General features: G+C 44.3%; 1 protein-coding gene across 1 annotated transcript in view; it reads right to left on the bottom strand.

Moving 5' to 3' along the window:
• Positions 1 to 12,027: 12,027 nt before the first annotated feature.
• LHFPL3 (LHFPL tetraspan subfamily member 3) overlaps positions 12,028 to 14,690 on the bottom strand; it is a 195,417-nt gene continuing 192,754 nt past the window's right edge. Inside the window, exon 3 of the mRNA XM_057364461.1 lies at positions 12,028 to 12,066. Coding sequence (XP_057220444.1) covers positions 12,050 to 12,066 — 17 coding nt within the window. The 3' untranslated portion in view covers positions 12,028 to 12,049. The remainder of the gene's footprint in view (positions 12,067 to 14,690) is intronic.

Raw genomic sequence — 14,690 nt, 5'->3', positions numbered from 1 at the left:
GCACCAGTACTGAAACCTCCAGCACAAACGCTCACAGAGATGTGAAACTGTTTGGCAAAAATCAGCCCTTTCTCTCTGTGGATTTGCTCAAGGGACTTGCAAGAGAYTGACACTGCTGATCACAGGGAAAACAGCCATAAACAGCTTTTCATGCATTCAATAGAGTGTTCTCTAAACAATCTGTGAAGGGTGCTGTAACAGAGCCACCTGCGCTGCCAGGAGAGGAGGTGAGGACACTGGGCACCCCCTGCTCCAAAGTCAGGCTCAGTTTCAGTTTGCAGAGCTGGAGTGGCCGATGGCTGCAGCCACAGCAGGGTCCTCCTGCTCCCCTCCAGCCTGGCCCTGACACTGAGGCACAGAATAGTCTGACTTCTCTCCTGCAGCTCCTGTTTTGGGTGCGACTTGGGGATGTCACTGACTGCAGCTGTTAGTACAAGATTCCCTCATCTTTTCCATGCTCTTTAAAATGAAAAGCAGTCTCATCTCAAACAACCTTTCCAATTCTAGAGGAACCACACATGAGGAAGGACTCTGATAGCCAGCTTGTCCCTCAGTGGAGAGAAGGACAAGGGGACAAGCTTGTTCATCTGTTTTGCTGGGCTTGTTTGCTTTCCCCGTTTAGGGAGGGCTTTCCTGTGCAGATGAGCAGAGAGGAGGAGGCCTTTCCTGCACGGAGGGATGCGTGCTGGATTTGACCAGACAGCTCAGATCTCAGGCAGCTTCTTTTCCCACAGTTGCTAAGAAACCAAAAACAATCAGCTGCTGAAACAACTGTTTAGTACATTTTCCCCTCCATTTGTCTTGTTCTGGATTTCAGCAGCTTTAAGAATTGCTGGGCTCTCCCTGTGCTCCTTGTGGTGAGGGGCTGGCTGAGGACCGTGCTGGGGAGGAGAGTTTGGCCTCAGTCYCTTTTGCAGTGGGGCTCCAAGCACACAGGTTGTTTCCTCAGTGGCCATCAGGGATTTCCCAACCTTGAACTGTCTGCAGGGGCCTCAGAACACCTTTCACAGGGCTCATTCGAGAGCTCTTTCAGCTCCCTTCACAGCCACTGTCAGCACACCCACCKGAGCCACCAGGAGCTCCAGCCATGACTTTAATGAAACCTGTTGTCCTGTTCCTGCCTCAGTATTTCCAATGTCTCCACCCATCCCCTTGCAGATCTGGCTCTGGCCATCATCTTGCCCACAGCCAGGCTGCCTGGTGATGGGTGCTCTGCAGGACTTTGCAGCGCCATCAGGAAAGGGTCCATACAGGCATCCCTGAGAGCCAGAGGGCCACTGAAGAAAAAACCCCACAGGAGGTTGATATCTGTTGGAACATCACCCAGGAGAAAACTCTTGCCCACATTTAGCTGCAAYAACAGAAACAAATGAGGAAATAGACTTGGACACAAGCATCCTTAGTCGAGGCAGAGGTAGGTTTCCAGATCTGGTTTGTGTAGTGGTAACACAAGGTGTTTTTCTCTGGTTGAAGGGGACTGGAAGGCTGATAAAAAACTTTGGGAAATAACCTTCCCTGCATAAATGACTRTGTGAACTTCACTTCTTTATTTCTCTGTCATGTCAGTTCAGCTGCATGTTCACTATTAATAGTAGGTCCAACTCTGCAGAGACTCATAGTGTCTTTGAAATGTCACCTGTCAAGGTACACAAATACAGCTAAAGCAACCTCAAAATATTAACTGCTCTGTGTGTTTGCTAATAGTTCTGTGCTGACCGTGAGGGCTGGATTTCTGTTCCCAGCACAATGCCTGTAAATTCTGCCGGTTCCCCGGCGGGTTCGGGTTGTTTTTATTAAGTGGTTACGTGTCGTGCTTCCCTTATGTGGAACCTTCTGTTTTCTGATGGCACTTGTGGCTCTTACAGCAAGTTACAGCTTTTTTCCTGCAGCCTGGGTCGAAACTGGTTGTTGTATCAGCTCATATATTTTGTAACTCTGGCAAATAAATCTGTGTGTGCAGGTCAGTAAAACAGAGATCTCTACTGCACAAGAAAGGGGTGACACAGTGCTGGGAGCGAGAGGGACCTGGGCCTGGCTAAGGATGAGCTGAGGATGTTGTGCTGAGCCAACACTCCTGGAGTTCCTGCTCTGTGGAGGAGTGCATGATGAGGTGTTACTGTGATGGTACAAATACTGCAATAGGTACAGGGCTGAGGGACAAGGACATGGGAAGGGACAGCTCCATTGCGCCCAGAGGAGCCCAGGGACAGGCATCCCCCAAGGACAGGCAGGTATGAAAACAATGTTCTCACCTTTCATGTGTGAGGTCAGAGCAGAAATCTGCTCAGACCATCCCKTTTTTTCTGGCAATGGCCAGCAGTGGCTATGTAGGGCAGGACACGGCAGGGAAAGCCGTAGTGATGTCTCCTCGAAATTGTGCACCATCCCCCAGCAATCTGGAGGGGGGAATTTAGGAACCCAACAGACATCATTGCACATAAAGATCCTGAGAGTTTTTCTGCCATGAATATATCCATTTGCTTTGTGACCCTTTTTAGCACATGAAATCCCAGAAAAGGAACTACAGGCGAGTGAAGTTCAGGTCAAACAGGACGTGGCTGCCTGGCTGTCCTGAACCTGTAGCCCAAGGCACTGTGTCATCCATTAAACCATCTTCCTCTCCTGAGGGTAAATAAGCACTGACCTCACTTCAAGCTCCTCAGGAGACACCAATCACACAGTCAGTCATTAATTTTTCAAGTTGTGTGTGARGCTTTGGGGTTAGAAGGGAAAATAGGCTGTTTCTTCAATCTCAAAATCTTTGTTTGCTGTGCCCTTCTGTGTCCCCATTCTACAGCAGAGAGAGAGACTTTTTGGGAATTGTGGGAACAGTTTGCTGCACCTTCTGGTAGTATCATGGATGATGTGGAAAAACAGGAATGAGGATCACTGACTAGCTGAGTAAATGGCCAAGTTACCTAACTGGGTTCCTCCAGACAGCTGCTCTGCTTAGCAAGAAACACAGCTATATTATTATGTAATGGCACAGAATTTATCAAATCCTGCCAAAGAAATACATGTTCCCTGGTTTTTTAGTCTTCAGAGCAAAAGACTTTTTTTTCAGCATGTTTCTATCAGACAATGGTTAGAAACGTATTTGGCTGAGCACACTGTTCCCAAAAGGACTAGATTAAATCTTCAGGATGTTCTAATTAGAAAAACAGCTCCTTAACTACCAGGTAGGAAGATGACACTGTAGGATCCAGCACCACAACACTAGGATGAAGTATATTCAGCGAATTTGGATGATTTTTTGTGTTAAATTTTCTACCTGAGAAGCGGCTAAGAACTAAGGTGAATCCCAGGCCAGTGGTGGTGAGTTGCTACCTGGTTCRTAGGTTTTACAAAGCATTACCTGTGCTTTCCCTCACATGAGCCCCCTATAAATACTGCCTGTTGCCTTCTGGACAACATGCTCATCAAAAGTTATGTGAAGCAGACAGTTTTTGTAGGACTCAGTAAACTTTACCACTGTCAGTGACACAGTTACCTTTAAATGAAAAAGATGAAAAGCTGTGCGTTGCTATAAGGCTCTGGACCAAGTTCATGAAGAAACATTTATTATTAGGGGCATGTAACCTGCAAATTAATTAAATTCTAAGCATGTGAATGAAGCATCACAACATTTTATATAAGTTATAATTAATTTGTCATAGATTTTACAAGGAATTTGGTGAAGTTATGACTTGCACATATTTTGCAACATTATTAAAAACCTATTGTAACTGACTTGACAATCTTAGCTGCAGGATGCAATGTCCACCATGGGTGACTTTGGYAAAACAAATTTGAACTTTCAAGTCTTCTAATTGTGGATGCAACTTTTGCAGCATCTTCATCTTAAAAAAAYCCCCAAAAACTAAAACCAACAAAAAYCCCCTGTGACTATCCAGGCTCTAAAAACTTTTAAGTCTAATGCAGAGCACCCAAMAATTGCCAGCTACCTATAATTACTCTGGTTTACAGACTTTAATGAATTATTCTTGTATATGCTTTCTTAAGTAATCAGTACTCTTTTTTTTTGTTTATTAACTTTGATATRTAATTGATAAGTCTATTTGTCACTCTACAGTGATATACTTAATCACAACWAATTCTTGTTATTTAGAAATCTTTGTGGCATCTCTAATCTTTCTAATCTGTTATGAATGTTGTCTTTAAGGAATATGAAAATGGATGTATTAATTACAAACTGCTTCAGAGGCGGCTGTTGTCAGGCAAATAATTTTTTTGCAAATCAGAGAGCCGAAATGGCTACTTGGATATGGTAAATATTTTAAAGTCTCATATCCAGCCTGGGCACCATACTACCTAAGGATAGTGGGTAGTGTGCCCTCTGCTYAAGAGATTCTATTCAGACAGTATCTTGTGATCATAGTGTCACATACCTTATTTTTCCACTGGAGAAAAAAATCTGGATATAGACACTTTCCCTATCCAAATCTCAGTTAGAGATTCCTTTTCACTTTCCAAAGAAAACTTTTCCTCAATGTAACTTTAATGTAATGCCAGGCCTTTCCAGGCATTTAAAATACTCTCCATTTGTAATAACAGCACAGAGGCAGGAAACATGCAGCAGCTGTATCTCCCTCCCAGAAAGGATTTTTTTGGCTCACGATGGGCTGTAGATCCTATGCTACAAAAATGAGTGGCAGACGAAGGCTGACTGGTTTATTTGAGGTAAATTTAAGCAAGGCTAACTTAGGCAGGAGCATGGCATTGATTCCTCCTCCAGCTGCCCACCTTTTGCTTGTGCAGAGCAAGAGAGTTACTGCCTGTGTGTCACTGGAGGCAATACCTCAGCTCCAGAGGCAGGAGTTGTAGGTGGGAGATCAAAGGATGACCTGGAAATAGCACAGACAAGACTGATTTCCTGAGAATGTCTCAAACCTATGGAAAACTTGGAAACTGGTATGATTTGAAGYTTGCTGTGGTGGCACTCAGGGAGGAGGTTTTGTGTTGCATGAGGCCTGAGATGGGAGGAAGGAGGCACCACGAAGAGGAAAGGGAAATGAGTCCTCTTGGAAGAAGGGAGGAGATAAGTAGGAAAAGCCACAGAAGTAGTTTCATGGAAACTTTTGAGAGGTTGGACCACAAACGAGGGTGAAGGTGAAGCAGGGAAAGGATTTAGTGTAGTTTGCTAAGGAAGTGAAGCTAGGAATCTATTTTAGTTGTGACATTTTGAGGGAAGACAAGGTGAGCACCGAGAGGGCCAGAACAGAGAAGGTTGTGAAAACTGAGGATGAAGCTATCATTGMTATAACTGTAGGAACAAATAATAATAGATAAATTTGTAGGATGCTCTTGAGGGAATGTCAGCAGGATTAAATGACAGCATCAGTCTGGAGAGAAGAGAGAAGATGGTGATAATGTTGGAAATAGCATGAGGGTGTGTGCTGCCTGGATACAGAAGCTAATAGGTTTACCAATGACAGTCAAACAGGGCAGGCAGGTGAAATAAGATAAGGGGCTCAGCTGCATCTACAGCTTGGGCAGGGAGGTTGGACCAGATGACCAACTGTGGGCCCTCCCAACCTGACCCATCCTGTGATTCTGTGATTCTGCTATTTAACCCAGTGCAGCCCCCCATACTCTTAGAATCATTAASTTTGGAAAACACCTCTAAGATAATTGAGTCCAAGCATTAACCCATTAATCCTGCTCTGTTCAGAGGAGCTGCGAGGGCAGCATTTGAGGATTTTAGATATTTGCTCTGAGAGCTTAGCTGGATTGGGGTGTAGGTGTCCAGAATCACTTGCTGACTTGGTCCAGCCTGTATGACATTGATCCCATGGGTGCGTGTCACACTCAGAGGTGTCAGTGTCTGTCACACTCAGAGGTCTCAGTGTCTGTCACACTCACAGGTGTCTGAGGTGTCAGTGTCTGTGTCACACTCAGAGGTGTCAGTGTCTGGGTCACACTCAGAGGTGTCAGTGTCTGTGTCACATTCAGGTCTCTGTGTCTGTGTCACACTCAGAGGTCACAGTCGCTGTGCCACACTCAGGTCTCTGTGTCTGTGTCACACTCAGAGGTCACAGTCGCTGTGTCACACTCAGAGGTCTCAGTGTCACACTCAGAGGTCTCAGTGTCTGTGCTCATGCCTGATTCCAGGATAATCACCCCCTTTCTCTGCTGTCCTAACAAGTGGCCCTTTCCCACACATCTGGGCAGAAGCAAGTTTTACAAACTGAAGGGGTTATGTGCTGGACATGGAACATAYCACAAAATGTAGATACCCATGCAGGTCTGATCTCAGCAAGGGACCATCTGCTGTCTGGTTTTTGGATGGTTTGGTGTGTCATATCCTTGAGTCAGGCACCTGAAGTCTGTCCTACAGGGATTATATGATATTCAGCTGGAGGTGAGCATGTCCCCCACAGAGATAAATCTATTGATAGGAAGATGTCATAGATGAAATCATTACTCATCCTTCCAGTAAGTTGTGTCTTGATTTAGTAACATATTCCATTTGTAGATCATATTGTCTCTGGTGAGTCTGCTTTAGAGCAACAGTGCAAACAAATTAAACAAAATTTTATATGCTTTTATCAAAGATTTGTCCCTGGTGTCCTTTGATTTACTTCTTGAGATCTCCTCTSCCATGAACTGGATGGAGGCAATATTTTCTCCCCCTCAAAGTTGATTTGAGCTCAACACCTCCAAGAATATATGAGTTCTGTCTTCAGAGCTGGCTTTAGGCATTCTAGAGAACAACTGCCCTCCCCTTAATATATAATAGACTGAAGACAGCTCTATGTCTTCATTTCAGTGAAATTGCTTTTTTTCTTCATTTCCTCGGCATCCTGATAGTGGTGCTCTGGGTGTCCCAAGCCAAYACCAAAATGAAAAAAACCAACCTACTTCCTTTTTTTTTTGCTGGCTGACAAAGGCAGTTGCAAATGTATATGCTCTCCTGTCCTTTAACCACACTTGCCTCTCGAGCGAGGACCAAAATTAATGACAGATCAGATTTGTTGGCAGGGGAATATTCTTGCATTTTGCAATGTTTGTAATTGTGTTACAGAGGTTAGAGATGGGACTAACCTATTAATTACCCTTTGTACCACTCCAAGTCTGTTGAAGTTCAGYTTTTACAGCAAGAGGTGTATTTTTCAGTGATATGAAACAGAAATCTGTAATGAGAAAAAAAAAACCTGGTTCCATGAACACCAGTATAGAGTCTTTTTTGACTCTAGTCTGAATTTCAGAGGATCATTTTCTGCTGAAAATGCTGTGATTGAGAAGATGAGTGCTTGAGGCCTCATGGTGCTAGCATGATTATCWATAGGACTAAAAAAGGGGAATGTATCTTAAGAAATAAGAAAATGTCCTTACAGATGAGTATGTCAAATGACTGGAAAATACAAAATAGTGTTTTGTGAAGAATACAGGTAAGGCAGYGTGTGCAAGAGCATCAGCCTGCTCTAGCTCAATTCCTGTACAATAACTTGCCAGTTTAATGTATTGCCAGGTTGTGAGAGGCTACTGGTCTGTCTGGGTTTGTGCTGAATTCTTTGTGTGGATGCAGAGAAGGGACATCCCATGCTGCCACTATAAAAGAAGCCTACAATATGCAGCAAATCCAGCCCTTGACACTGGATCATTTCTGATCCTTTGGCTGTGTTTGATGAGTAGTTCAGCTCTGGTTTCCAAGCACTGTGGTTCCCATGGCACTGACTCTGGARTCCCTGTGGCAGGGCAGCCTGTGGTGTTGCAGACACCAGCACAAGCCCAGCCAAGCTGTGTTCCATAGCAGGGAGAGGGATGCTGCTCTTGACTATGAGCATCTCCAAGATCTTTGTCCTGCTTCACATCTTCATGGYCTATCTGGTGGCTGTTGATCATGGGAAAGTGTTGGTTGGCATTTTGGGGACACATGGTGCAGAAAGGCTGGCCAGTCCTAATGAAGCATTAAAACTGTGCTCTGTTGAAGGAAGGAAGGAAGCTTGTGGTCTCCTGAGCTTTTCAATGTCTTTGATAAAGGCCCTACTGTTTTCACACATCAGGAAGCTGGATAGCCTTTGGGCAAGAGAGGCATTGGTATTCCACTGGGCAGGTTAGGATTACCCAGCTGTCCCAGGTTTGGATTTCCCAGCTGTCCCAGGTTAGGATTTCCCAGCTGTCCCAGGTTAGGATTACCCAGCTGTCCCAGGTTTGGATTTCCCAGCTTTCCCAGGTTAGGATTTCCCAGCTGTCTCAGGAGCAAGTTGGTCTGTGGCCCTCAGCCAGAAAAGCACTTAGATGAGAGCACACCTCTCAGTCCATGGATCATCCTGCTCAATTTGTTAGGCCTCCTCATGCACTTCCAGGAAACAATGTGCATTGCTGGGCTTAGCCTCAAGTCCCCATTTCTGTAAAGCTCCTCCACATCCCTTGAAGCCATATTAATGTGCTGGATGGGGTAGGGATGCTGCCTGAGAGTGCATTCCTTGCCTGGGTTATAACCACATTTCCAACAAGGAATGAGTGTGCTTTGGCCTGAAGTTAAAAAAGTTAAAAAGCACCATTCTTTTGGGTTGTGAGCAAYATCAGCCTTGGGGAAGGGAGAGCTGTGCCCACACAGGATTCCAGTGACAAACACAGAGACTCTTGTTTACTCCCTGAATAACATGTCTTTGGGTTCAAAGTTGGCAGTGCTGGAGAGGATCAGTGGCTGAAAACAGCAGGTGGGGGCAGAGGAAGAAATGGTGTGTTACCCTTTTTGTTATGGATGGCTCCCAGAGCCCCAGAGGTGGCCCTGAAACAGCAGCTTGAGCGAGGGATGGGTCAAATGGAAATGTCAGGACAGAAGATCCTGCAGAGATGACAGAGACTAACATAAGAATCCAGCAGCAAAGGACAGCMAGGGATTAGGACACGAGACAAGAAATACCCTGCTGAGGGCATGCCTAGCTCTGTGGTGTAGGGAATATCCGAACACAGGGAACAGAGGTAACTCAACAGCAGGCAAGTTAGCTAGTGACCATTTCAGAGAGCCTTTTGCTTAATGCTCTTGTGGGGCAGAGGAAGCAGCAGGCAGTAGAAGTGTGGACATTCAAGGCCACCCAGTGTCAGTGTGAGGAGCTCTGTTCCTTCCTGGGAAGTGCAGAATGCATTGCAGTAACTGAGACTTCAGAGAAACCACCAGGGCAAGAAACCTGTGACATGGTCCAAAATGTATGTGGCTGAACATTGAATGACATTGTAAGAGACCATTTAGATCAGTGATGGCATTCTGTGAAGTTTTCTTTCTGAGGATTTAACTTTCACGTGGGGAATAAAACTGCACTGTAGGTCTTTGGAAAAAAMCTATTCCTGTCATTTGGTCAGAATGATGTAACTGGAGAAGGTAAATGCGTTGCAGGATTTGGTGAAGGATGGACACTCTGAGGGTCAAGGGAGAAGGCTCCAACACTGGAAAGCCACAGCACCCTAAGGGAATTTTTTCCCTCTGTTTGCTCTCCCCACTACTGAAAAGGCGGTGGGAATTTCATTGATCATATATGATTGGATTATTTCTTTTTGGAATTTAAATCATGGTTGCAGGTGCTATTACCCACTTTGGGGCACTGAAAAACAAAACSACTCTCATTTATGGATTACTCCCTCACAAAATGAGAGAACTGAGTTGGAGACATCCTTGGCATAGAAGGAAATCAGTGGGGAAACCAAGCTCCTTCCAGCAGCGCTGGGCTTCCCCAGATACCGGAGATGGCTGAGTAAGGACATCAGCTTGAAAAACCCGGATTATAAAAATGAATAGGCTGAAATGTTGCAGGATTTAGCAGCTAATACAGTGTCTGAGAGACAGCTGGTTCCATCAAGTCTGTAATGGGRGTCAGGGAATCGAGAGGAGGGAGGTGGCAATCAAGGGGATTAGCCCAATTCAGGGAATCTGAATTTTGAACTAAGACTACTTTAGGGGAAGAAAATGTGAGCAAAAATGCTTAATAGGGTACTTTGGGAAGATGGGCTTTTTTACAAGGCTCAAAGACAAATTCAGGATCCTTAAGCGGTGCTAGAGGCAGATCTGTGAGCTGTCTCCTGTAAAAAATGCTCTGTGGGACATCCATTTACCCAACAACTGTGGGTAGATGTTGGCCATGGGTTTTTTTGCTGTGCAGGAYGAGGGAAGATGGGTCTTCTGGCAGCAAGGGAAGGAGGTGGGAGGTTGTGGGGTGGCCCAGTTGTGTGTATGTCATGTTTCCAGCATCCCTAAGGAGACACATTCCTCAGGGARCCAAGCTGAAGGAGCACGGTGACTTTTTGGCAGGTGGGAACAGAGGTGTACAGCACTCCTGCCTCGAGGCCCCAGCTGAGACTCAGAGGCTCTGACTGCTGGCAGGAACTCACTGAGGAGAAGGAGGCAGGGAAATCACAAACCCCTTATTGATTCCCTTTCTTTTCTGCAACCCATCCCCAGCACTAACCATATTTGAAAACACAGCTTCCAGGCTTCTTTTACAATGSTTAAAAAAAGAAATCTTCACTCTAGAGAGAATTATTTTGCCAGCCCTGTTTTCCCCTGGCTTTGAGTTTGCCATTGACGTTAATTAGGACTTCCTGAGTCTCGTTAGCCTGGCGTTTTYTCTTGTTACTGAGAACAGCGAAGGTGACCTTGCTCGCTAGGTGGATTTTCTCAGCTCTGACAGTCTAATCATTAATGTCTTAGGAACAGAGGTAGGGATCTTACATAGGAAACTTGAGAAGAGCTATAAAAACATCATGTAGACAGCTGGCAGTGTCAGCTGGCATAGCTCCAGTAATTCAAAAGTAGAGGTGTTTCTGATAAGTCATCTTGATCTCACACAACACATGCTATTCAACATGTATTTTTGTTGCTTAATAAGAAAACAACAAATACCTATTTGTGTAAGCTCAGTTGCCAGTGCTTGAGGTGGGTACACTGAGAATAATAACCAGCATGCTATAAGATCCATTTTATTATCCAGGAAAGTGGAACAGTCACCAGAACAYTGATCTCTGGTGATCTAGTGTTGAATGATGGCTTACAGCATAACGAAAGTTATTTTGCTGCCTTCACTCTACTCCCCACCTGCACAATGATGAAACTGTAGAGTCATTGACAACTTTAAGTAGGAAGGGACTTCTGGAGGTCACATATTCCAGTTCCCTTCTCAAAGAAGGCTGATCAGGGTCACGTCCAGTCAAGTCCTGAGGATCTCCAAGGACGGAGATGACACTACCTTACTGGGCAACCTGGTCAATATTTTRCCAGCCTCATGATGAAAAACACTAAAAGCACACTAAAAATGTGAGTGAAACATGAGAAAAGAAACAGAGGAARGGAATAACTGAGTTCTGCCTCTCAGTGCCAGGCAGCACCAGAGGACCCATGTGGGTAAGTACGCTTCGAGCTGCTCTGMTTGGTCTCCCCTTCATAAACTTTACATACAATAAGATTAAAAGAACTACACAAAYACAGAAAAGCATCATATTTGCCCATAGCAGCCTTTTTTTTAACAGAGACGGTGAAAACAACATTTGTAATTCCGATGTGTCATCTGCCACATGAAGCAAGAGTCTGACAACAAAAGAGTCACAAAGCATTGGCGGTAGCAGAGCTGTCCCCATCAGCTGCACCGCAAGCAGGCTCAGCTTCCAGAGAAGGCAAACAGGGAGCGGCTGCTTTAACCAGCAGGCACAGAAGGGTCCATCCTGCTCCTGACCCTTCTGAATTGCACACTTCAACATTCCTGCCGCGGGTTTCTAAACAGCCATACCCAGAGGGGTCCTGATCCTAGCAGGTACTTGTGAAGGTCACTYGGCTATGACATACACAGCTCGCGGATTTGCCACTAGCAGCTGCCACAAGCTACTGAAAAAGGCGGAATATTGAGACTACACAAAACCAAAGCTGAGCTGGAATATAAATATCAAATGAAATGCTTACATGTTGCTGAACATGCTGCCTAACATCAGAGACACGAGACAACAGCAGAAAGCCATGCAACGCATTTGGGCAGAAGCACGCAAACATTTCACAGCTTGTCCCCTGGATGCCATGCTCACACTTACGTTAGTCTGTGTCACACTACCTTAACTTGTTTTAAGCATTTCCATCATCTGTGAGGTAGGGAGGGAAAAACAGAATAGTTAAGGTATAATCAAGTGAGATCTTGCACATCATAGTATGATTTGTAAACATCTTATTACTGGCTGTGGTGTGGAGAGTGTGAATGGTTCAGGCTTCTGTCTCAACTTATCCAGACAGGGAACTCTCTGAAAACCAGGAAAGTGATTCAATGGATTACCAAGGAGGTAGGTGAAAAAAAACCTGGGATTAACAGAGAAGGAAATAGTGACAGAACAAAAATTAACACATAAACAAGTGAAGAATTTTTGTGTCAGTAAGATGCATTTTTTTGCTGWCATGTCAGAACCAAAACACCCAGAAACACCATTTGATCAGTGAACAATTTTAAACACTATGTTAATCTGGCCACTTTAAAAAAAATTGAATAAAGATGCAAAATTAAAAAGCAAACATCTACAMATCAAACAATGAATTAGACCCAAGATAAAACTATGTTAGTTATYATCTCAGTATGTACAGATCTGCAGAGATCTTTCTTCTAGGTGAGATATTGCAGTAATATAATAAAATGATGCCATTGAGATCTTGTTGATACATTGCTCATAATTTTTGATTATACTTCCAAAATCATAGGTACCATTTGAAAAACCCAGCCTACCAAATCTTTTTATGGACAAACTTTCTTATTGGCTTAGATTTTAAGGTTAGCTGTGCACTGTGCTTTTAATTCTGAACCCACAGAAGCCTCCTCTGGTGTGTTCTTGTGCCCATRCTGCCCTGAGAAAGCCCAGAGGAACCCAGTGATACTTTCGATCTTGAAGTATCTTCAGTCATCTACTCCTGTAATTTATTGTGAATTTCCAGTGCTTTGCACAGTGCATAAACCTTTCATGTCTGATGAGCACAGATACTAAGTCACCTGAAAGCTGAAGGATTTGTGTCAAAGAAAAAACTACTTGCACATCTACACATTGCACTACTGTCCAGCTAAAAATCTGTTACAAGATGGAGGAAATTATTATCTCCTGAGAGAGTGGCAGAGTAATCAATTGGTCTAAACTTCTGCTATTCAAGAGGAGTCTAAAAGGAGATACTAAAATAGAAAGAATTTGAGATGCTATCTCAAAGCAGTAATTTCTTAACTGAGAACACAGAGCAATGGTTCCACTATCACTTGAAAACTGTTTTGAAAAGAATTTAAGGACTTTAATGTGGATTTAACATATAAATCACAAATAGCCAAGCCACCACCAGGGTTGTACTTTCTAGCTGGGTTTAATGTAGAAGAACTGCAAAATACAGCAGAGAAATTAGATACAGTAGCTGGAAATATCTAAATGCACTGATTATGTGATTGGCATGCCCCTGYTGAAAACAATCAATATGTTGACTTTTCTGAAGATTCACATTAGGCAGTAAGAAAAAAAAAAATCTATGTATGTGTATATATAGGTTTTTTTTGGGGACAAAGATTTTATTTCTGTCATTTTTGGAAGCTGTGACTGTGTGTATACTGGTACTGGAGTGCCTCCACTGGCCTATCTCTACCATTGTTTCAGCAATGAGAAATGGAACAAACAGAGGTGCTACCCTGGATGAGTACTGAGACACAAAACAAGGCAGCTGTATCATTTATAATGCTGGGGGAAAATGAGATAAAATAGCTTATTAAGCAAGTAATTGGGATATCATTTTCCCATCCCCCTATTTTATTTTAACCCTTCTTTACTGTTTGAGCAAATGATCAGGAATYTGTAGCGATGTAATCATGCCTGGCTCCTGCCCCCTCTGGCACATGGTAGTTAAGTGGAACTGATGCTGTTTCGTGCAGATTAAGTGGCAGTGGTTACAATCCAGAAACGTTACACCAATTGGATACACTTGGGAAATATCCTAGGAAAACCAATCCTTTATTCAAGCATTGAAGGGTTCCCACACATCYCATGCTCTCCCTTTCCCCAGACACTTGAGCCTTTCCTGAGATCACCCAAGGATGTCCCTGCTTGTCCAGCCCCGCAGGACACACAGTCTGCACCGCCACCTCAGGACATGGGATGTGCAGTCCCTTCCCTCAGATGCCAAAGAGAAAACTCAGAGGAACTTGGGCACTTATTCCTGTCCCATGGGCCTTGGTTAAGGTTTTCCATCCCCATGGAGATGAAGGCTCAGYTATCACCCAGCTGACAGAAACCACAGGTAAGTGGAGTCCATCTTATTGCTCGAGTGTCCTGGGGAATCTGCACAGGTTTGCTGTCCTGGGCAACGTCTCCTCTCCTCAGGAGCCCTTTCTGCTGCTGTCTCAGTTAAGTCAAGGTCTGTTTCCCCTCCATACAAACAGAATGTCTGTGTAGCCAGGAAGSAGTAGGAATTATTTCATCTCATGTAGCCAGGAAGGAGTAGGAAYTATTTCTGGCACTTAACTGGTTAATAAATGTTTTCCTTTGGTTGGAGATAAAACTCTTGTCCATCTTTTGAGTTCTTCCTTGGCATCTTTCATTGAGGGATGCCCCTTTCACTGAGCCCTTCTTTCTGCATCAGTCTGTGCCTCAAAATGCACACACAATAGAGGTTTAGAGGCAGCTCAAGGATATAGGGCACATGCCTGTCCTGAGCAAGTCCAGCCATGGGAACGACCCAGCACTTGGTGGGGAAC

This window comes from Malurus melanocephalus, unplaced genomic scaffold (genome assembly GCF_030028575.1).
Source record: "Malurus melanocephalus ecotype Western Australia unplaced genomic scaffold, MMel_1.1 scaffold_39, whole genome shotgun sequence".
In the NCBI taxonomy this organism is placed as follows: Eukaryota; Metazoa; Chordata; class Aves; order Passeriformes; family Maluridae; genus Malurus; species Malurus melanocephalus.
Note: the sequence above shows the minus strand (reverse complement) of the source record. Positions and strands in the feature narration are given on the sequence as shown.